Source organism: Physeter macrocephalus, chromosome 2, assembly GCF_002837175.3.
Source record: "Physeter macrocephalus isolate SW-GA chromosome 2, ASM283717v5, whole genome shotgun sequence".
Classification (NCBI taxonomy): Eukaryota; Metazoa; Chordata; class Mammalia; order Artiodactyla; family Physeteridae; genus Physeter; species Physeter macrocephalus.
In genome coordinates, this window is record NC_041215.1 from 135,462,189 (window position 1) to 135,484,706 (window position 22,518).

The 22,518-nt window shown below is 45.4% G+C and overlaps 1 protein-coding gene across 10 annotated transcripts in view; it reads right to left on the bottom strand.

Annotated features, from left to right (window-relative positions):
- The window catches only part of COL6A3 (collagen type VI alpha 3 chain), an 86,271-nt gene that overhangs the window by 50,569 nt on the left and 13,184 nt on the right, over positions 1-22,518 (bottom strand). For 3 of the 10 annotated variants that reach the window (XM_007114090.4, XM_007114092.4, XM_007114091.4), the window contains exons 2-8: positions 19,953-20,070; positions 17,781-18,398; positions 11,753-12,355; positions 7,516-8,100; positions 5,197-5,796; positions 3,125-3,697; positions 1,056-1,664 (exon numbers count right to left, since the gene is read on the bottom strand). In XM_007114090.4, coding sequence (XP_007114152.2) covers positions 1,056-1,664; positions 3,125-3,697; positions 5,197-5,796; positions 7,516-8,100; positions 11,753-12,355; positions 17,781-18,398; positions 19,953-20,040 — 3,676 coding nt within the window. In that variant the 5' untranslated portion in view covers positions 20,041-20,070. Of the gene's footprint in view, positions 1-1,055; positions 1,665-3,124; positions 3,698-5,196; positions 5,797-7,515; positions 8,101-11,752; positions 12,356-17,780; positions 18,399-19,952; positions 20,071-22,518 lie in introns of those variants that run through there. The other 7 variants (XM_007114094.4, XM_007114098.4, XM_007114097.4 and 4 more) reach the window with 5 other exon arrangements.

Here is a 22,518-nt window from a genome sequence, read left to right on the forward strand (position 1 = left end):
GCAAAACCAAAACCAAAAAGACCCTCACTTCATTTATCCCACTGCCTTCCCAAATTTATCTGATGGCAAGCCCTCTAGAACATTCCAGGGAAGGCTTGCAGGGCGTGCTGCACTCTGCGTGGACACCAGCGAGGGGAAGCGATCCCTCTCTGCAGAGCCGTGCCAGTCACCCCTCCTCCCTCACCCACCCAAAAAGCACTGTGTCCGGCATCGACTTTTCTCTCACTTGCTTTTACTCTTCCCTCCCCCTTCCCCACAAGCCCTTCCTATTTTCCCCTCCCCAAGCCTTGATGTGGATGGTTCTGTAGAATGTGAACCACACAGGAGCAAGGATGCATGTGCCCGTTCACCACTGTGCCCTCCCCACCCAAGTGTCCAGGGAGGGCAGGCCCTCTGTGGGCATTTTTGGAAGGGTGGGTCTATCTGAGCCCCCTTCATTCTGAGCAAGTAAGGTTCCCTCCACTTTCCAGTTCATTGTATCAGGCCTAGGAAAGGGGAACAGGAAGGAGGAACTAGAATAAGCCGAGGTCGTAACAGCCAGGTGGCCTTCCTGCCAGTTAAGACACTTACTTCTCTGCACCAAGCAAATTCAAAAGCAATCTTCACACATTGGCTCTGGAAATAACAATATTTCAGAGACTGTGCTCCAGCTTGATAGACCACCTGTGGTCAAACTCCCTCCTTGATCACAGGAGGCTGCCAGCTGGACCGACCGACCAGGGGAAGCCTGGACCCGGCATTGAACTGGAACCATCCATTAGATGGCGTCTCTCTTTGGTTAGCTATACAGAGCCTTTATGCAGAATTAGGGGTCTGAGCTGAAAGCCAAGGCTACGCCCATCTTTGAGACTTGAATTTGGCCAAAAATATGAATCTTAGCATCTCCCCAAGCCATTTCTGGCACCGAGCCCACGTGGTTCCTGATTCTTCGCGTAACTCTGGTTTTCACTCCCTACAGCTGAGGAAATAAAACTGAGAATACTTTGGAACCCACAGTCCAAACAAGTAGCCCCAGATATTTCAAGGAATGAAGAGCCAAAGAATCCGCTCCTTACCCGGGGTCGTTGGAGGGACCACAGATGCCCGCAACCTGCTCAGCTCCTCGCGGCTCAGCTGGGTCACTCTCTCAGAGATGACCTGTTGGACGGTCCCCAGCTGCCGGAAGGTGGGAATGACCACTGCGAAGTCCGGGATGAGGGAGATGGTCTGCATCTCGGTGATGTCAGCGTTCCCGATGCCGACGCCGATGGGCACGGCCCCTCCCCTCTTCAGGACCACCGAGGGGCCTCTCACATCATCCCCAGACCTGTCGGCCGTGAGGACGATCAGGAGCTGGGGGACCCCTTCTGCTATGCGGCTGCCGGCGGAACCAATCAGGATGTTCCTCAGGACAAAGTCCAAGGCGGCCCCGGTGTTGGGGGTTGGCCCGCCCAGCAGGGTCAGCCCGCGGATGGCACCGACGATGCTCTGCTGGTCCATGTAGGAATTCAGGTAGAACTCGGGCCTGGTCCGGTCGCTGTACTGCACCACAGCTACGCGCACCCGGTCCGCACCCACGTCCAGGCTCTCCACCACTCTCTGGACAAACTCTTTCAACAGCGGGAAGCCATTCCTGACACCCTCGGAGCCGTCAATCAGAAACACCACATCCTTTTCACCTGAAACTAGGAGGAACACAGCCTCTGTGACTCACACGGGACACAATAGGGATAATTTCATACCAATTTGTGGTGAACCGTATAACTCCTAAGATATCCAACTCCTAATCCCTGGAATTTATATGGAAGAAAATCTGCAGGTGTGATTAAATTAAGGATTAGAGGCATGGGAAGATTGTCCTGGATTATCCAGGTAGATCCAGTGTAATCAATCACGTGTCCTTATAAAAGGGAGATAAGAGGATTAGAGTTAGAGGGAGAAGAGGTAAGGATGGAAACAAGAGGCCAGAGATACGAGGAGATCTGCTTTGAAGATCTGCTGGCTTTGAAGATGGAGGAGGGGGCCATGGACCAAGGATGCAGGCAGCCCCTAGACACTGGAAAAGATGAGGAAGTGGGTAATCGGCCAGAACCTCCAGAAGGAAAGCAAGCATGTTGACACCTTAATTTTAGCCCAGTAAAATAGGTTTTGGATTTCTGACCTCTAAAACTTAAGATAGTAAATTCATTTTGCTTTAAGCCACTAAATTTATCATAATTTATTAAAGCAGGATTAGGAAACTGATGCACCAATACATATAGATAGCCCTTTTATTTTAGAACTTTTCCATGTTTGAACAGTATTGTTAAGTTTCAACGTTGTACTCAAGAAGAAATGTTGGGGGCAGGGAGAGAGATATGGCCGGCGGAGTCTGCACAACCATCAGCACTTTATAGATGAGAGGTTTCGAATGATGTAGTGCAAGTCACAGCGGATCAATGGGGGAAAATGTAAGCCAGCTGTCCAGGTTACAACCCAAAACCCACAGCGAACGTACTCAAGAGTCAATGTAGAGAAGCTCTAGATTCTCTATTTTCAATCAAAGGGATTATATGTGAAATTAATTACTCTCTTTGCTGCAGTTTTGTCACCAAATGCAAAGTGGTTAAGCATGAAATGGTGACAAAGATTAGTACTGAGAAACTTTAATACATCGTTTATAACGGCAATGTGCCTGCCTCTCTTCATGCTTTACGGTTTTCATCAATGCAGAGAATGAATTATGACACAGTGATACCCACTTAAAATAAGAAATCGGGGAAATATATGAAGATGAAGACCGTTTTAGCGCTAATGTAACCGTGTTACATGGTTTTTATTATATAGATAGTAAAAACTGTGTTTTTTTTAAAAAAGGATTATTTTTAACCACTGATATAGCTAAATCTTTATAATGTATCTTATTACAAAATATTTTAATGTCCTTAAAAATAATCACCCTGATTCTCCTGTTTTGCCCTAGAGAGCAGTTAGAGAGTCACCTCGGGGAAAGAAAAGCCATATTCCATTGTTCCTGCAGAAATCACCTATCTTTCTTGGAAGCCCAAGGAGGGTTTCTACCCAGAGACCAGGAGCCAGCCGCCTACCATCAACTCAAGCATGGGACAACTGGGCTGCAGAAGCAATCAGAAGTTCTATGCCTTACCTGGTGTTGGCGCCCCATTTTGCACCGATTTTAAGAGGTTTACGATCTGTGCTTGAAGGTCTCCAATCTTGGGAAGTGACTCCGCAGCCAGGATAAAGGCGGGGGACGGTACTATCTGTTCCAACTCGGCAGGGTCTGCGTTCTTGGCCTGGAGGATGAAAGGCACCACCCCACTCTGTTTCAGGTTGAGAGCTGGCCTGTCCACACGATCGGATGACCTTCCCGCCACCAGCAGCACCAGGAACTGAAGCACGCCATCCTCGACCCGGCTTCCAGTGGACTTCACAAAGATGTACCTCTGCGCGTAGTCCAGGGCGTAGCCCAGGTTGAGGGCTTTGCCCGTCTTGATCTTCATTCTCTTCACGAGATTCAGGATCTCGGGCTTGCTCTGGTGCTCATCGAAACGGGACTCCACCCTGACATCGTCGCTGTACTGAGCCACCGCAACCCGGGTCCTGTCAGGTTTCACATCCAGCTCATCGATGACCTTGTAGAGGAAGTCGCGGACGGCAGGAAACTGGCCCACGAGATTGGCTGAGCCATCAAAGAGGAACAGGATGTCTCGCTTGCTCTCTACAATGAAAGAGAGTTAGGACACAGTGAGGGACAAGAACACAACAGGCACCAAACTGACCTGAGCCCAGAACCACCAGCTTTTGGTAATGGGAGTTCACAAAATTCATCTGATGATCACTGCACCAGCAAGGGAAGAGAAAACCCACACCAGGTGTCTTTCAAATGCCCCCTTTCATCTATGCACAGGATTAGGACAACTAGATTGGTCTGCCCAACCTAACATCATGCTTCCTCAACAAAGCAGGCCAAAGAAAAGCCCAGAGGGTCCTGCTCTTATATCAGGTGGCAACCACTCTAGGAGAACAGACAGTATTTTCAAATTGTTATAAACAGAACTATTGAAAATATGGTCCTGTTGTTCTTCTGCTTAAAAATGGATCTGTCTCTTGGGCTTCCCTGGTGACGCAGTGGTTGAGAGTCTGCCTGCCGATGCAGGGGACACGGGTTCGTGCCCTGGTCCGGCAGGATCCCACATGCCGCGGAGCGGCTGGGCCCGTGAGCCATGGTCGCTGGGCCTGCGCGTCCGGAGCCTGTGCTCCGCAATGGGAGAGGCCACAGCAGTGAGAGGCCCGCATACCGAAAAAAAAAAAAAAAAAAAATTTATCTGTCTCTAGAGACAAAGTCTGATATGGGTTATCCACCTGACACACAGACATGCTCTAATTAGATTCTCTTTTCATTAAGTTTGAGCTTATGGGTTAGAACCCAAAAGAGTGTCCATTATCCGTCTGTGGGTCAGGATCTCTGTCAGTGATTTCCAATCTGCTGTGATCAGACAACAGAAAACACGGACATAGGGGGCTACAGCATGTCATGTGAACATTATGTTCGGCACAAACGGTTCTTAGAACTATTTTGATTATGTTTCAGTGGGATCTATCTTGCTACCCATCTGTGATGTCAGCAACTGGTAGATCTAAGAGTCTGTATCTCATCACCCTAGTAATTTGCAGTCATCATCCAGACTTCCTTTGGAAACCATTTTGCCATCACATAAAGATACAGCCTTCATTGGGTTTATCACAAATAATTTTCTAGATACAGCAGATTTGGAACATAAAAATATCACATCAGGAAAATCCTTTCCATTTTTAAATGCTCCCAATGCATACTCATGTATGAAAGGGAATCCATCTCTCTCTCTTTCTCTGTTTTTCTCCCATTTCCATCTGGATTTGCTCACCAGAATCTTCAGAGGTATTGGGGCAAAAAAATAAATAAATAAATAAGTAAAGCTTCTGAATCAAGAGCAGGATAACCAGGACAGAACGTAAGCTGGATTTTCTAGACCTTCTTTCATGAACAAACATCCTTTAGACAGAGCATCTAAGCTTGCTGGTACAGTGTCTCAAGCCCCCCTTCAAAATCCTCCAACCAAAGAGAGCCCATCATCTTTCCATAGCTTATTGCCACACTCTGGAGTTCAGATGGGGCCATCTGCCTGCCAAAGTGGTGTCAGGGGGGAGAGGGAGCCCGGAGCAGTCGGAGAGCGTTACCTGGCTGGGCGAGTGGCACTTCCTCCACACCTCCACTAACATAAGTGGTTAGGGGCTGAATCAGCTGCTGAGGCAGAGCAGGCAGGGAGCTGAAATCATCCATGAGATACACCAGGCTCGGGTTAAAAGCAATCTGCTCAAGCTCTGCCTTGTTGGCCTGGCTAGTGCCCACACAAAATGTCAGGATGCCTGCGCGTGCTAGGGCGTTGGCAGCTTGCAAATAGGAGTCCTCAGACTGCCCGGCTGCGAACAGGAGCAGGAGTTGCGGCACACGGTCCCGGATCCTGCTGCCACCAGCTTCGGTAAAGTGCTCGTCATGGACATAGCTTAGGGCTGCGCCCGTGTTCAGGCCCAAACCCCCCTTGAGCTGCAGCTGCCTCAGGTGAGCTAGCAAATCTGCCTTGGTCTGGTAGGTGTTTAGAGAGAACTCCGTCACCGGAGTGTCACTAAATTGCACTAAACCGACACGAATATGGTCGCTTCCAACATCAAGGCTGTTAACTACGTTCATGACAAAGTCCCGCACATAAGGGAAATTGGTCTTTCCAACGTTGAACGATCCATCCAAAAGAAAGATGATATCCCTTTTGTTTACGTGAACTGCAGTGGAGCACAGAAAACAAAGTGAGACATACACAACCGCAGAGGGCTTCCTCATGTGTGCCACAGCCCAGGCACGCATGCCAACATGTAGAACACAGAGAACATCAGTGAGGCCAAGCACGTCCATCTCGTAAAATATGACAGAAAGCTGCATATTTTCCTCCAGTGGGGGCTGGTGTTTGTGAGGAGTATTGATAGCCGACATTACGAAACCAAGTTGGCTCACAGAGAGATACAGTGCCGAAAGCTAGAATGTTTACAACCAACAAAAGCGATCAGAATCCTTGAAACAGAACATTCCTTCCCTGGAAATGAATTCTGCAAGGGTGTTGCTCCTTTCTGCATCACTCGGCTTATGACCACGGTCAGAGCCAGGTTTACCTGGGCGAGACTGGGTCCCCCTGGGTTTCCCTCTACACATTTACAGAGAAATTTCCACTTACAGATAGATTAGAAGGGTTAGCCCAAGTTAACCTGAGAACATGAGTTCCCTGAGGCTAAAAAAATCAACAAAATTAGGCTGCTCTCATCTTGAAATATTCCTAGGGAGGCCCACTGTCATTCTCTACTGAGACTCTTCTATGGGAGAGTCATGGCATTGCCAGGCAATAATCCAACCAGTGCCCATGGGGATTCCTCCTGAGTGAGATCACAGGATCATGGAAACACATTAAAATGCAAAGAGACTCTTTGCTATGCTTGGCTGAGGTTGTGCTCATAAAGAATCAAAAGTACATTTCTCAAATCAGAGTGTTTTCCCCAACACATGCCACCAAATTCTTTTCCATCTCTTCCCTGACGTTTCACTAAAATTGAAGCCTAACAACTACTTATATCCTATGTTCCATCAAATTGAACTTTGGCTCTGAAGGTGTGGATTAGAAGTCTTAAGGAGATAAACGAGAGAGAGAGAGAGAGAGAGAGAGAGAGAGAGAGAGAGAGGATTTTAGAAGACCAGAGAGCTTGAGGAGAAAGCATGCATCCATGCACCGTGGGTCATGCACCGAACATCCTTCCAGTGATGAAGTTTGTGAGGCAGAAAAGCTTGTTTCTGTGATATCCATCTTCTTTAAGGACGGTGAATTGCACTGATTCAATTCATAAGCTCATTGACCGTTATCCTGTCTTTAAAAATAACTGTTCAGTGATAACCGTAATAAATGAGGTGTTTGGAGAACCACTGGGTTTTTATCTGCACATGCATCCCCTCACTATGCTTCCCCACTGAAGGAAATCCCTTAAAGAGGGAGGACAGAGGATGAATGCTCTAGGCTGCTCAGGTTTGGACCATTTAGAAGTAAACTGTCTACTTGGGAAAGGAAGAGCCAGGCTTCATCTTGGTGGAGGGGGGAGGGAGCTGGACAGGAGTCACCAGTAGAGACAGAACACTGGGACCTCAAGAGGGATCAGAACGGAGAGGTGATCTGTCGGCCAGAAGCTTCAAAGACAGGCGGTCTCTGGTCCTATAGCCTAAGTCACACGATTCGTATTTTATGACATTTTAAGACATACAGTTGTATCACATGGTGTTTTAAGTCATATATTTCCCAAGTCAGGGTAAAAGGAAACCAGAAATAAATCTTGTTTGTTGCTATGGTTTCCATCATTTAAAAGGTGTCTCTCAGCTGAACACAAATAAAACTTAGGTTTGCTTTTTCCCCAGAGACTCTGCCTGGAGACAGCCCTCTCACATGTCTGACACCCTCCCCACCGCACCTTCAGTGGTTCCAGAGAGGGTCCTGAGAGGCGCCAGCAAGCCAGGCAGCACACCCTGCAAAGGGGCGGCTCGGAACTCGGCAGGAATGAACACCAGGGAGGAATCGAAGGCGATCTCTTCCAGCTCAGCCCGGTTGGCCACCTTGTTCCCGATGGCAAAGGCCATGATGCTGCTTCTCTTCAGCTCCTGGGCAGGCTGGCTGACTTCATCTAAGGACTTACCACCTGTAATCAGCACCAAAAGCTTAGGGACCCCCTCGGCGGCCCGATAGCCGGCCGCCCCCGTGAACAGGTTGTTCCGAACAAAGTCCAGAGCAGAGCCTGTGTACAAGGCCGAGCCATCCATGGGCTTCATCTTCCTCACGGCGGTCACGACCTCCCTCTTGGTGGGGTAGGTATTGAAATAAAACTCCGGCCTCACTGTGTCTGCATACTGAGCCACTGCCACTTGGATATAATCCTGTCCGATCTCCAGCCTCTGGATGACCTTGGCAACGAAGTCGCGGATTGCATTGAAGCTGACCAGTCCCAGTGCAGAAGAGCCATCCACCAGGAAAACTATGTCCCTCTTGTTGATTTCAATGACTGTAGATAGCAACGTGACAAGGTGAGTAGAATAGCCTTACGCATCACATTCAGTATGACTCTCTACACAGCTAACACCACTCAACGGGAGTTCCCTTCGCCCTGGCCGGCGTCAAGTCCATGGGAGTCCCTGAGGAATTTGTCCTAACACACACATTAGTTATAGCTATGTTAGTAATAGCTTCCCTACGGCTGACAAGTGGGGCTCCCCAAACCCCCACCCTCTCTTAGTACTTTTTACAAAATAGTTGCACAAAAATCAATGTAGGTTTATTCGCCACTTATTTACCGTATTGTCACTAAGAATGTCAGAAAGGTCTTTTCTACCATAAATCCATAGCTTGGGTTTTAGAGATGAGAACTTAGCCATAGCTCAAATAATTAAAGAAGCAATCAGTGTCTGATCGGAGAGCCCTGTGCTTCACGATCCTGATTTCATGAACACCTATTGCCAAGTGCAAAACTTGAAAAAGCATAAGCACCTCTATTCCTTTTGGTACTCTTGCCATGCCTTGATGTTTTCAGGCAAGGGGAAAAAAACACCAATTATTTGGCATCGTAAACTTATAAAAAGGAAATCGATGTCAAGACGAGCAAGTGGCCCAGAAGTATTTGCATTTAAGAGAGAGGCATTGTGCAGGTCCCACGTTACATGTTAAGGTTATGATAATCCAAAGACAAATCACAAAGCAAAAACACCTTAACAAGATCACTGCCTCCAGGTGACTATGAACTTGTGTCCACCTGCTGTATCGACACCCAGGCAGCACACCTGAGTCTCGGGAACCGAGGCTCATATCGGACCACAGCACCCCATCCAGAAAACGGAGCAGGCTTCCACGACTCGTGAGATCGTAAATGGTTCAAGCAGAGGCAGGAGTGTTTGCAATTTATTAAATGATCATCTGGATATGAGGAGGCCTCATTATTCCCTGCAGTCAGATGAATGGCACGCAACACTTTAGTTCACTTGACGTTTGATTATATTGACAGCATTGGTCCAAACTCTCCTCTTTAAGAGAAAACATGTTAATGTACCATAGATACAAAGCATTCAGGGACAGGCGCATGGGGGCCACTGCTTTGGCATTAAGTCGTGGTGTAAACAGTGAATTCCAGGTCCTCCGACTCTCCATCGAGGCCTGCAGACACGTGGATTCTCCCTACACGGTGGGGCTGAGAGACCCTGAGAGCCACACCCCCTGCTCCTTCCCTCTCCCTCTCTCCATGTACACCTGAAAGCCATATACACAGCTGTGCAGTTAACCACATGTGTGCTTTCTAGACACATACAAGGACAGCGCGCACACCTGGAAACACCCACTCTCACACACGCGCCTTCCATACCGTGGATGTAGGAGTTGAAACGATAAATGCAGAGCTTCCTGAATTCAATAAGATGTATGCAGCACATGGCTGGATGGAGAGGAAGGCAGGTCCCTTTCATCGCCTGGTCACTGGGCTGACTCACCCCACCTCGTCTCCTCCCTCACCCTCCAGTAAGAGTCCTCCTCTTCCTGCTGTGAGATGCCAACAGAGCCGTCTCCCCTCTTTCACACGGTTCTGCTGGGGCTGGGTGTGAAACCCCCTTACAAGGTGACCCTGAAGGTCCTGTAACCGGTCGACTTCAGCCCCACCTCCCTGTTGACCCACAGGATGCCAAGTCCCCTGCAGCCCTGGCAAGCCCAGGACTGGTGGCAGCCCTCGCTCTCCCACGCTCCTGTTCCCAAGCAAAATCTCCTCCAGCAAACGTCCAGCCCCCATCGCCCTCCCTCGGTGCTGTCTTCCTCTGCACCCTCCTCTTAGGGTGACTCAAGGCTACTCTTAGGTGATTCTTCTCAGTGACCTGGGGACCCTGACCGCCAATAAAGCAGGTCCTCCTGTCCCCCCAGCTTCACTGAAAACAATAGAAGCCACTGGAGGACTTCACGCAAGCTGGTGATGCTTGCGCCCTAAACCAGAGGATTCCCCGGGCTTCCGGGCATCAGTGAGCTCCAGCCCCGCCTCCTCCTGACGGTTCTGGGCGCGGCCAGGCTCCCTCGCGCCGCACGACTGACCGCCACACCTGGCACCTTCTTCCTTCTGTTCCTCGCCTGCTTCTGTCCTGCAGCCCTCACGCCAGCCTTCCCGGTCACCTGACCTACAGCTCTCCTTCCCCCTCCTCTCCACGACAGCCCCCTTTAGTGTCCTCATCTGTCACACTCTGGGAGTAGTTTTATGGCCGTTGGTTTACGTTTTTGTGATCTATCTCCCCATCATACTTCAACGAGCCAGTGGCCACGTCAGTCTGGTCCACCAGCACTGGGTCCCCAGTGCTTGGCCTGGTGTCCAGCACCTACCTGATAGCTAAGAATATCTGTTGAATATTTACAGATGAAGCATAAAGATTAAAGATGGTTTTGTAAGTGAGGAGTGAAAGTTAGCTAGGGAAAGCTGAAATAAGGGCCTGGACTGCCATAGATCAAAATGAACTTGAAACTTCTCCCGGAACAGAAATATCCTTTCATCCTTTGTCATCAATTCAAAAAACTGGAGCCCAGAAGGTCTCTGTGGGCTGCCCAGGGTCACACAGCTGGTTAACATAAGACCTAGGACCAAAGGCCCGCTCTTCGGACGGCAGCCATGGCGCTTCCTGAGTGTTTACAAAACTTGTGGAAGTCATCCTTTTGTTTCCAAAAGCATGCAAGCCCAGAGAAACCTTAATATTGATAGACTGTGTTCCAATCAGAGGGAAGTCTGGAAATATCAAGAGAATTTTCTGGATGTAATTTTGCCTCAATTCTTAATTTACCCCACCCAGCAATATGCCTAAAACCATTAATAATAAAATCCCTGACGGATGGGTGAGATCACCAGTGATGTAACCTGGTCCACCTGGATCTGCCAGATTTTTACCTCCCACAGCATCAAGCACCACTGGGTTCCTACTTAAATTTTTAAATACACTTCCCACCTCCCATGTCCGTGAAATGTATTTTCTTATGTGACTTGATTAGCTTTATATGTTTTTTTAAAATGACTCCAGTCGGGCTCTTTTGCCAAAGGCCTCCCATCTGAGTGTACAATCTCTCCTCTCCGTCAACAGAGCTACTCTACAACTCAGTAAACACAGGAAAAACGGTTTTCATAAACGACCCCCCAAGTGAGTGCTTTGTTATTTCTTACCTGCAGAAATGCCACTCCTGCTACGCATCACAAAACTGACATTGGGGAGACAGTTCTCACATGTCGGCATTCTCTAACGGGCTGACTTTTAGAGCTCAATGCCATTATCCTCCTGGAGTACCTGTCTCAGAACCGTAATGATCCCCTGAGATCCATTTTTAGGATGACTGCACTATAAGTAGATCATACGACGATGTTTAATAACCTCAACATAACAGGTTTGTTGAATTAGCCTTAAAAGCACACTTTCTTGACAACTCATGCTCTAAAAAGCACTTTCCACTCAATCACAGATGTCTGGTTTTTCTGGAACACTGCAACCGTCACAGACACCACATCCAAGAACTAGCTCATCTTGGAAGGACTCGGCTGTGGGTACTTACAGGTTCTCCCGAGGCGAATCATTCTGCAAGGTGCCCACCTGACTTCTACAAAAACACACACAGACGCCCCACTACCACACAGATGGTGAGAAAAGCATACGTACCTTGGGTGACAATGGTTGGCGGTTGCAAGACAATGTGCCTTTGGGCCACGCCAACAATGTACGGCAGTAATTGCTCCTGGACGTCCCCAAAGCTACGGAATTCCGGGACAGTAAACACCAAGTTGTCATTGGTAGCTATGTGCTGAAGCTCTGCCTTGGGGGCGGCCTGGGCTCCGAGGCCAAACGAGAAAATGCTAGCCTGCTTCAGTGCTATGACCGCGTCTCGGATTTCATCACTAGAAGGCCCAGCACTTATGAGGACCAGCACCTGGGGAACCCCTTCCTCCACTCGGCTGCCCCCTGCACGGGTGAAGTGATTCTCCAGCACAAAATCAAGGGCAAGGCCGACATTGGCCAACTCCCCACCGATGAACCCCAGGGCTTTCACTGCGTCCAGAACCTGAGCCTTGGTGGAATAACTGTTTAAGGAGAACAGGGTTCTGGGCTCATCGCTATACTGGACCACCCCCACTTGGATCTGCTGAGTTCCAACTGAGAGTCTCTCAAGGAGATTTACAAGGAAGTCGCGAATGACTGCGAAATTGACACTTCCGGTGTTGTTTGATCCATCAATTAGGAAAATAATGTCAGCAGAGTCTTGTGCTTTAAAAGAGAGAAATGCAAAAAATGTGAAAGCATTAGAACAAGTGACCACATGCATCGTTCGGTGTTCTGACATGTTTCTTGGGAAACCAATAAGAAACACGAAATATGGACAAACAAAACACATGTTGATTAAGGAATGTGAAATTCTCTTTTAGTTCTGCATTCTGAATGGATAAGAGGCAACTTCTTAACAGAAAAGATGGTGTTAAGTAGGGGCATTTAATATCAAATTTTCTTCTGTGCCATCTTTGTAGTCAAATTTCAAAGCATATTCAATTTCTGGGTATATTCTGAAATTTTCTACTAAATTTGGAGGGAACTGTAGTTGCATGGAATTATGCATTACCATACCTACAGGAGAAAGTAAAGGAGTATATTAACAAAGGTCCAAGGATGATTTCTAATTTGAGGACATTTCTCTTACAATCCTCAAGTCACTATAAGAATTTTCTTTGTCCAAATCCACAGCACAAAACAGAAACCCAGATTTAGGGTTTGATGATTCATCATCCCAGTATGTTAAACACTTGATTCCTTGAGCAACTGTTGTTCCTTCTTTTTTACTTTAAAAACCAAAAGGGCTGTGTAGCTACCACTTTGGGAATGTGAAAAGAAGAACTCAAACAACATTTACAGTTTTGATTCAAAAATACTCTGATACATTTTGGTTTGATTTTCGTTTCTCAAATGACGTTGAGTTGCGTGAAACTCAAATGCAAGTCTGGGATTCAGCTAAATGTTTTCTTCATTTATTTTTGCCATTGCCTCTATATTCAATCACATAATGCAGAACAATGTTAAGCAGAGTGATATGAAACCAGTCATGACATAATTATCCAACCTTATTCTTATGACATCTTAGACCGAGTGCCTGGCAGGACCATGGGCATCTAGTAAACCCTGAATCAGAATTAGCTCTAGAGTTATACAAATGGACATAAAAAGGCTGACCAATATCTCTTTTCTGCCCACAATGGCAAACATGACACTTCCATTCTGTTACTGAGAATGGGGGTCTCACAGAAGCACTGAGCAAGGAATAGCAGTCAATAAACTATGACCCTGGGTGGAATATTTCAAAGCCTCATCTGCTAGAATGTTTAAATCTGGCTGATTTAAACGATATGAAAAGCAAAATTATTCTAGCAAATGTATTTTAATAACTTAAGTATGTGTTCGGAATAGGAAGAGATTTTATGTGAGCATATATGGTATTTATATTCTGGATTTTAGGAAGCTATGTTTGGAGTATAATTGCAATATTATACGTACAATCATTCATTCTGATATTTTTAATGACAGTGGACATTTTATGTATAAAATTAATTTTTCCTGGTACCAACAAAATTGCTTTTATTTCCACAATGGAAACAGGATACAAATCTTGTCTCATGAAATTAAGGAATTTTGCTATAGTGAAATGATGTTCTTACCCAAGCTCTCCCTTGGGGAATCTGAGCCAAGTATGGCTGCAGTTGGGATTACTGGAACCAGAACTGCTCTCTTTCTCCCCTTACATACATGAAACCCCTAACAGCAATTTTGCAGAGGAATTCCTTTCATAGGGAAAGATACTAATGTGAAAATATCTTGTAAGGTTTTATAAGATATTAACTTAGCGTTTGCTAGGAATTGCAAAGCATTTGCTACTCTTTAGCCAAACCGTAAGGTTCCCGAAGCACCTTATGGGACGGTGCGGTGCCAGCAGTGTGAATTATGTTGCAAGCCATAGAAATGGCCCACGTGGTGCCGGGAGCTCCAGGCTCAGCAAACCATACCGCAAAATTCCTCAACACTTCCCAGGCCTAAACCAATGACCCTGAGGGACAAAGGAAGATTTGCCCCTTACTCAGCAAACCGAGACCTTTAAAGGAAGGACTAACTCTGAACCTAAGATCAATAAAAGAAGAACGATCCCTAAATCACAGATGACTCATTCCTTATTAATTTATTACTTACTTTTTGATTGCGGTTCACAATAGAATAAATAAAATAAACCAACACTGAGGGAAAACCCTTGATTATTGCTCTTCTAAAAAGCTGAACCGCAGCAGGTCATAGAAAAATGTTGGATAATTTGTCATCACTGAAAAAACCACGTTGTCCTCTTATGCACACAATGATGGGACACACAAGGGCATGCTGTTATCCAGGAGAGCCGAAGCCCCAGACAGACACAAGGGACGCCAGTTGTTGTGTACAGCAAGGCATACCAGGGATCAATATTAACTCTAAGAGGAATCAGATCTTTCTAAAATTTAAAATGTGAAGTTGTCTGGTTTTCTGCTTTTATGGTGCACGTATCACGCCATCTGTGGCATTTTCTATAGAAAAGTTTCGAAACATCCGTGGAAAAATCATAGGTTCCTTCAACATCGTTGGAAACACTGCTTTCCTGAACACATTGGTGTGGGCACAATGCTTTCCTTAGTTCATGGGATGCTTCCTTTTTTCAAGCAAAATTTAAAAGATCACATTTGTATTTCCTATGCAAGCACAAAACTGCAGATAGGTTTTGCGAGTTTTCTAAATCTTTATATTTTGCAAAGAAAAGAAAGCTCAGCCTCACTGATATATAGGCCACCTTTAGCTTTTGCTTTAGTAAAGCTTTTGTATTTTATATCCATTGATAAAAGGGATTTTAAAAAAACACAACTTTCAGTGATTACTTGAGTACAGTTCATTTAGAACAGTGGCCATGATATATATATTCATGGGGAAAAGTTACCTACCTATGGGCAGGAAACGGAAAGAAATGGCCCTAACTTATTAGCAATCTCCATAATGCCTTCCTGACTACCTTTCCCAAAAACTATAAGCAGAGAATTTTTATTATTTTATTTTATTTTTTGCCGTGAAACATGCAGTGGGACATGATACTGGCAGAATTGCAGAGTGAAGTTAATTAGAAAAGACAACATAAATGGATTAATATTCCACCCTGGTGCTGCTAGTGGCTTGGACACTAGAAGACAGAGATGCTTTCTTGGCATAAAAACAAAGGTTTTGTCATCTGTGTGGAAACAGACTACGTTGACAGGCTCATTTAGCATTCATATGGTAATCTAATCATTTATCCATTTATATAATGGTTAAACATAATGGCAAATTCGTCCACCCTTTTTCCTGAATTGGCCAAAACACCAATAAAAGAGAAGATGTTCCATTTCTCTCCTGATCCCTTTCATTGTTTTTGACATGGATGAGTTATTTTCCCTATATTCAGAAAGGCAATGATAAGTGAATTATTGATGCTGAGAACATTGTAGCAAATGGAAAAGGTCATTAGAGCTGCCATCTTGTAACCTCCTTGTAACCTGCAGTGCTTGCTTTGGGGTGCTCTCAGGGCCCACCTTTTTTTCCTGCAATCTGGCAGGATCGACATTAGGGTCATAATGCCGAGGTGAGACACATCATTTGAAGTGGGGAATGCTATTCAGGTTTAACGCAAATAATCCAGACTGTGCCTCACCCCTCTCTTAGAAGTAGACCCACTGGTAGGGTCATGAGCCCTCCCACCCCATCAAAGCTGAAATCACAGATAACCATTAGGGAAACCATTTTATGAACAATCTCCTGAAACACCTTGGGGTTGGTTAGTTCTAAAACCCTTCTCTTAACCACGATCTGCCTGCCCGGCTCCTATCTAATGACGTCTACTCATCTTGCTCCCCACTCCTTGTTTTCTGAATCTCTCTTATGAAAAACTGATGTCTAGTACTACTCACCTAAAAAACACCATTATTCTGATCATAATCCAGAAAGCCTTTCTCTGGACTCCTCCTCAACTGCCTCTAGGTCTCTTCCTCCTCCTCCTGTCCCCTGCTCCTCTGGCTTTCCAGAAGTCTCCCAGCTCCTTCCAGCTCTCATCTGCTTCCCCCCACCCCCGAGCCAGGTCCCCAGGGCAGGCTATTTCAGGAATTTACTAGCTACCATCTTAGCAATGGTACATTTCCTTCCCAAGAAGATCTTCTTGCCTCTCTATCCTCCTCTCTTTGCAAGCTCCAACCTGGTAGCTTTTTTCTTCCAAGAGTGCCTGAGATACCTTCAGAACACCAGGGAGCCACGCTCAAGGACAAGACCCCAGGCTGTGGTCTCTGACAACACTGAACATCACTGCAAGTCAGCAGTTGCTTCTTGAACATTTTCTGATCCTTTCCTCATGGCCCTGTTGCAGCCGTTCAAAAATAACTTCGATTCCTCCAAGCTCCCAAGCACCACTGCTTCTCTCCCTCTGTCATCTTCTCTTACTGGATGACTGATGCCAACTCAACCTGAACACTCTCAACATCTCCCCTTTCCACCTCAATATCTTAGAAATATGATACCTTTCTCCTCCTTTCCCTACATCTTGTGGGACACATGTCTCTCCTTCTGGAGCTCATCTCTCCCTTGAGCTCTCCCACCCTAGCTTTCTGCCCATTCTCCTAGAATTCTCTGCTACCCACTGTCAGTTGGCGACACGGACTCATTTTGGGACACAGGGAGTTCCCTCTGTCCTGCCCGTCACTGATGAGGAAGCCTAGCCCTGGTCAGAATCGCTGTGGTGCAATACATTTGAAATTTACCTGTGGAATTCCTTCCCTATCAGTCTTTAGGCACTTAGCACTGGCAAGAGAGCTAATAGGTGTGACTGGTTAAGTGACTTGCCAGACAATTAGTTCCATGCACATCACCATGCATGAACACATCCATGTAAAGTCGCTGCATCATCAGTACTTCCAGAAGGGCACTGATGAGGACCATTGGAACCAGAAGCGTCTCTATGGGCACAGCCATGGTGACAGAGTTGAGGAGAAGTGAGAAAACCCACTCCAGAGCCAACATGTAAGGGCCTCCAGCTCTAAAACTCAATTTCTTCAAAATAGATTTGGACTGGATCATCTCTAAGGCTTCTCACAATTCTAATTCCATCAAATCTCTGAAATAAATCCCATAGAGTCAAAGAGAGGAGCTCTGTGTGTTGCTTCACTGGACCCAAAAGTGGACACCCCCCCCCCCCTTCCCGCTGCACTCAAGCTCTTTCAGACACGGAGCTTTCTTTAAAGGAAACGGGCTCTCTATCCCAGGAACAATGAAGGGATTTTTGTTAGATGTCTGCCCAGCCACGCTGAGTCTGTCCTGTCCAAGGAAGGTAGAAGCAACCTCTTGTGGGGTCATAATATCAGGATGTGCTTTTTTAGAGTTAGAATATTAATTGTCTCAAAAGCAAAGAATTCCTCTTGAAGGTAGGTGAATTGCTCTGTTTTGGAAGGAGACTACAGAGAATATTCAAACCTTTGTTTTTAGACCTGTGAACAGGCATCTCTTCCCTAATCCGCCCACCATCTTTTAGCCGTAATATTGCCTTAATGCCAGCGGTTGCCAAGCTTATCTCCAAAGAAGAGCGAGGCAGGCAGCAGCTTGGCGATGTTGCCATTACCTGTGATGTCTTTAAGGGTCTCTGTGCCTCCAGCCCTTTCTGGAGTCATGGATGAATGCACACAGGCCACTAAGTTTCCTACTATGTCATGAAGTGAGGTAAAATTCTCTAGGTTGAACATATGCACATTGAGCGGTTCACTTGCTGTTTCTTTTAACGCTCCTTCATCTGCATCCTCAACTCCAATTGCAAACACGTTAACATCAGCAGATTTAAGTTCCGCTAAAGGCAGAGCAAGGGCATCCTTCGAGTGTCCATCGGTTAACACTACGATAACCTGAGGCACTCCATCACTGGCCCGGCTTCCGGCAACCTCAGTGAGGTGATTTCGCATTACGTATTCTAATCCTTTTCCAGTCTGATTGCTTCCCCCAGTATAAGACATGTTGGAAACATGGGAGAGGACTTCTTGTTTAGAACGATACGTATTTAACAGGAACTCGGTATCTGGGCTGCCGTTGAACCAGACCAGAGCAAAACGGAAATCATTTTCTCCCACAGCTAAAGATTTTATAACATCATATAGAAACTCTTGAACAAGTTGGAAATGCTCCTTTCCAATGCTCCAAGAGGAATCCACTAGAAACATTATATCGGCAGCAGCGCCATTTTTGACATCTTTAAAAAAAGACATTGGTTTAGATGTTTCTCCTGTTCAAGAAATGACTTCCCATCAGTGCAAAGCCTTCCTCAACTCATTCAGTTTCCACTGTGCTGTTACTAAATAATTTACACCTTATGTGCGAAACAGGCGGGGACGCTGACTTACCTGAGAAACAGGGACCTGGACACATGGACCCAACAGCTGCCGGTGCCCAGTCATTGGCCCAAGTTCCATATGCAATGACTGCCATACATGGACCAGTAGCGGGTTCCACAATGGGGAAAAACATTCCCTGGCATGTCCTTTAACTCTAGATGATTCTTTGTGGTAGTTTGAACCCCAAGACCCACCTGCTCAGATGGGAAGGATATTCTATCACAGGTAACCAAGCATCATCTTTAGAAATTCCTTCCTCAGCTTTGGGTCTGAAACTGGGCCCTGACAAGATAGAATACTGAAATCTACTACTGTTTTACCTGAACTAAATCTGCTACTGTTTTACCTCCCATGCTTTGGGTAATTTGCCAGAAAAATAAATGTCATAAATACATCTTAAGTGAAGAAGACTCGTATAACTGTAGGGAAGGGCAAAGTCTCATTTTTTTCACACTTTGTAGCATGATGAAAGGTACCCTAACTCGTCACTACATTTACAGAGCCATCTAAGCCCTCTTAGATGCTGAACAGTGTTCATCTCTTTCAAAGATGAATCCAGTTCTCTCTCCAAAGTAGGAGCAGGAGGCTCCAGGTGCCAGGCTGTGGGTGGCTGGGAAGTGCCCTTCTGCACTGGGCCAGGCTGGCTGTGCACAGCAGGTCCCTGGACTCTACTCACCTGGGGCTGACCCGATGCCCCAACCCATGCTCCCCTGGCATTGAGGTGGTCCTCACCAGGCCGCCATCTAAGGACTACCAGGTCTGGAGGGGAGAATCCCCATCAGAAGCTCAGCTCTCCAAGCAAAGGAGAGGGACCCAAGTCAATCCTTCCCAGCTCATAATACATGAACCATTTCTCATTTTTCTAAAACTCTGCAAGCAAGTTCTTAATAGGATTAGTTGGGATCTATTTTTAAATAGTTTAGGGAAACTGATATTTTAAAGATTTGATGATTCTAGATGAAATATGTCTTTTCCTGTCCGGAGTGAGAAAGAAACGGTGACATTTGTGTTTGTTTTTGTCGTTTTTGTCAGGGAAAATAATTTTTTACTCTCAACCATTGTCTTCTCTGGGTTTTATGTGCTCAGACATCATCCAGTGCCAGAAATGTGGAAAAGCTCTTCAGATGGTAAAATACTTTCGACACAAACTTTCTGCTCACACCCAAGGTAAAAACAAACCACTTGCAAACCACCGCCAAGATATCAAACCCAAGTTTCAGTAAAAAGAATCTCTCTCTCACTGGATAAAGAGGAGCAAAACGTCTGTAAAATAAATGAACATCCTGTACTCAATGGCTTGGCTATCTCTTCAAAGCTTATCTAAGCTCAATATTCAGCACACGATGTCTAAGATCTAAAATCAGAGAATGCTGTTCCTTTTAGTGAAATGAAGAGATGTTTCTGGATCTTACCTGCTTGTTGCTGTGCATGAGTAAAGGAAAAGCCTGAGAAAAAAAGGCAAAAGATGGCCACTAAAGGCAAATGCCGATGCTTCCTCATTTTGATTTTGTCTAAGCACCAAGTGAGAACCTACGAGAGAAAACAGGACAAAGGAGAATGATCAGGTCTTGACTCTCCGATTACTAATGAATGAATCAAGGATTTATCCCTTTTATAAAAAAATAGTTTTGACTAAACATAGACATGAGAATCTTTGAATCTAGTGATTGTAGGACTTTGGCCATAGCTAAAAATTGTGCAGTTCAACTTTTTTTCCTCTCAAATGGACGCAGGAAAAAATAGTATATCACGAAACAAATGGCAGAATGAAAAAGGGTCAGGAGAAAAGGTGCTCAGAGGCACAAAGGGGCAGGTTGGTGACACCCAGCCTGTTAATCGTGTCTAAAGGAATCCCGCAAGGAAGCTTCCGTTCAGGGAGGGAACGGGCTTCGTCCAAATCACAACGTGTGCAAACACGACCGTGGCAGCTGGGACCATGTCGAATCTTGCCCTCATTCTCTGTTAATATTTAGCACTTTTCCTCCAACAAAAACCTGCTGTGTGTCCAACTCCAATCGCAGGATGGAGCACACCCTGGGATACTGAATTAGCAAGACTGAAGCCAGTCATGAGGGCTGATGGCCACACAGCGTGGTCTCCCATGCAAATTTAACTTCCAGCCAGCTGGGCTCAAGTCTGGATGGGCGCAGTAGGCTGTGTCACCATCACTTTTCCCTTCAAGCAAACACCACCTTCTCCCCATGCCACATCTAAGAACCCTGACCCACACTAAACCTTCAGGTCAGCATCTTCACCCTCCAATCTCCCGTGAGAGCAGCTTGAGGGTCTGGGCTCTTCCTTATGACCCTCCAGAGAGCCGGCTTAGGTCTTCTCCATCTGGGCTTAGGTCCCCTTGCAGGACATCACCTCTTTTCTCTTCCCCTTGATCCAAGGCTCTGGTTTCCCCCAACTCTTTCTTAGGTCTTGGGTATATGACCTGTGCAGATCCACTAGACCCCATGCTTGATTTAATTATTTGTTGCTGCTGTCTTAAAATTCTTAATAACTTTTGGACAAGGACCCTTCATGTTCATTTTGCATCGAGCCCACGGATTCTGGAGCTGGTCCTGGCTACAGCTGTGCACGTGTATCAGACTCTTCTTGCCCTTACCCAGACTTGGCAGGGGTTCCCTGGTCAGGGCTTTGGGTAACAGCATTAGAGAGGAGGGGCGTGCCGGTCAAAATTATTGGTTATTTTTTCTTGTCCTTAGTTTCAAGAAGTACTATTTGATATTGAAATTATGTAGTATAGACTACAGTCAAGCAAGAAATCCCATTTGGTTTAAGAAACCTAAATATTTTCATCTGGAGAGATTGGGTTACCATCATAATTTACAGTTTGAAGATTAAGAAGGCGGCCTTGGGAATTACAGCATGAAAAGGTAATCATCATCAGTATAAATAAAAATCAAAAATATCTCTCTCTGGGGCATTTTTTGGTAGAAATAGAAAAACAAATCCTAAAATGCATACGGAATTTCAAAGGACCCAGAAGAGCCAAAGCAAACTTGAGAAAGGAAAAATAGAGCTGGAGACCTCATATTTCCTGATTTCAAATCATATTACAAAGTTACAGTAATCCAAACAATATGGGACTGGAATAAAGACAAACATGTCAACCAATGGAATAAAATAAAGATCCGAGAAACAAACCCTCAAGTAAATGGTCAAATAAGCTTCTATAAGGGTACCAAGGCTACACAGTGGGGGCAGGATAGTCTCTTCAACAAATGATGCTGGAAAAACTGTATATCCACATGCAAAATATGAAGTTGGACCCTTACCTTACAGCACTTACAAAGAACTAACTCAAAATGGATTAAAAATGTAAATGTAAGACCTGGAACTATTATACATTTAGAAGAAAATATAGGAGAAAATCTTCATAATATTGGATTTGGTAATGATTTCTTCCATATGACACCAAAAGCACAGACAACAAAAGCAAGGACAGACAAATGGTACTATATCAAACTTAAAAACTTTTACACAGCAAAGGAAACAATCAACAGAGTGAAGAGGCAACCTACAGAATGGGAGAAAATATTCACAAACCATATAGCTGATAAGAGGTTCATATCAGAACACATAAAGAACTCCCACAACTTTACAACAAGATCTGATTTAAAAATAGGTAAAGGACTTGAATAGACATTTCTCCAGAGAAGACATACGAATGGCCAATAAGCATATTGAGAAAACACTCAGCATCAGAGAAATGAAAATCAAAACCACAATGAGATAATTCAAAAAGAGTCATGTACCACAATATTCATTGCAGCTCTATTTACAAAAGCCAGGACATGGAAGCAACTTAAGTGTCCATTGACAGATGAATGGATAAAGAAGATGTGGCACATATATACAATGGAATATTACTCAGCCATAAAAAGAAACGAAATTGAGTTATTTGTAGTGAGGTGGATGGACCTAGAGTCTGTCATACAGAGTGAAGTAAGTCAGAAAGAGAAAAACAAA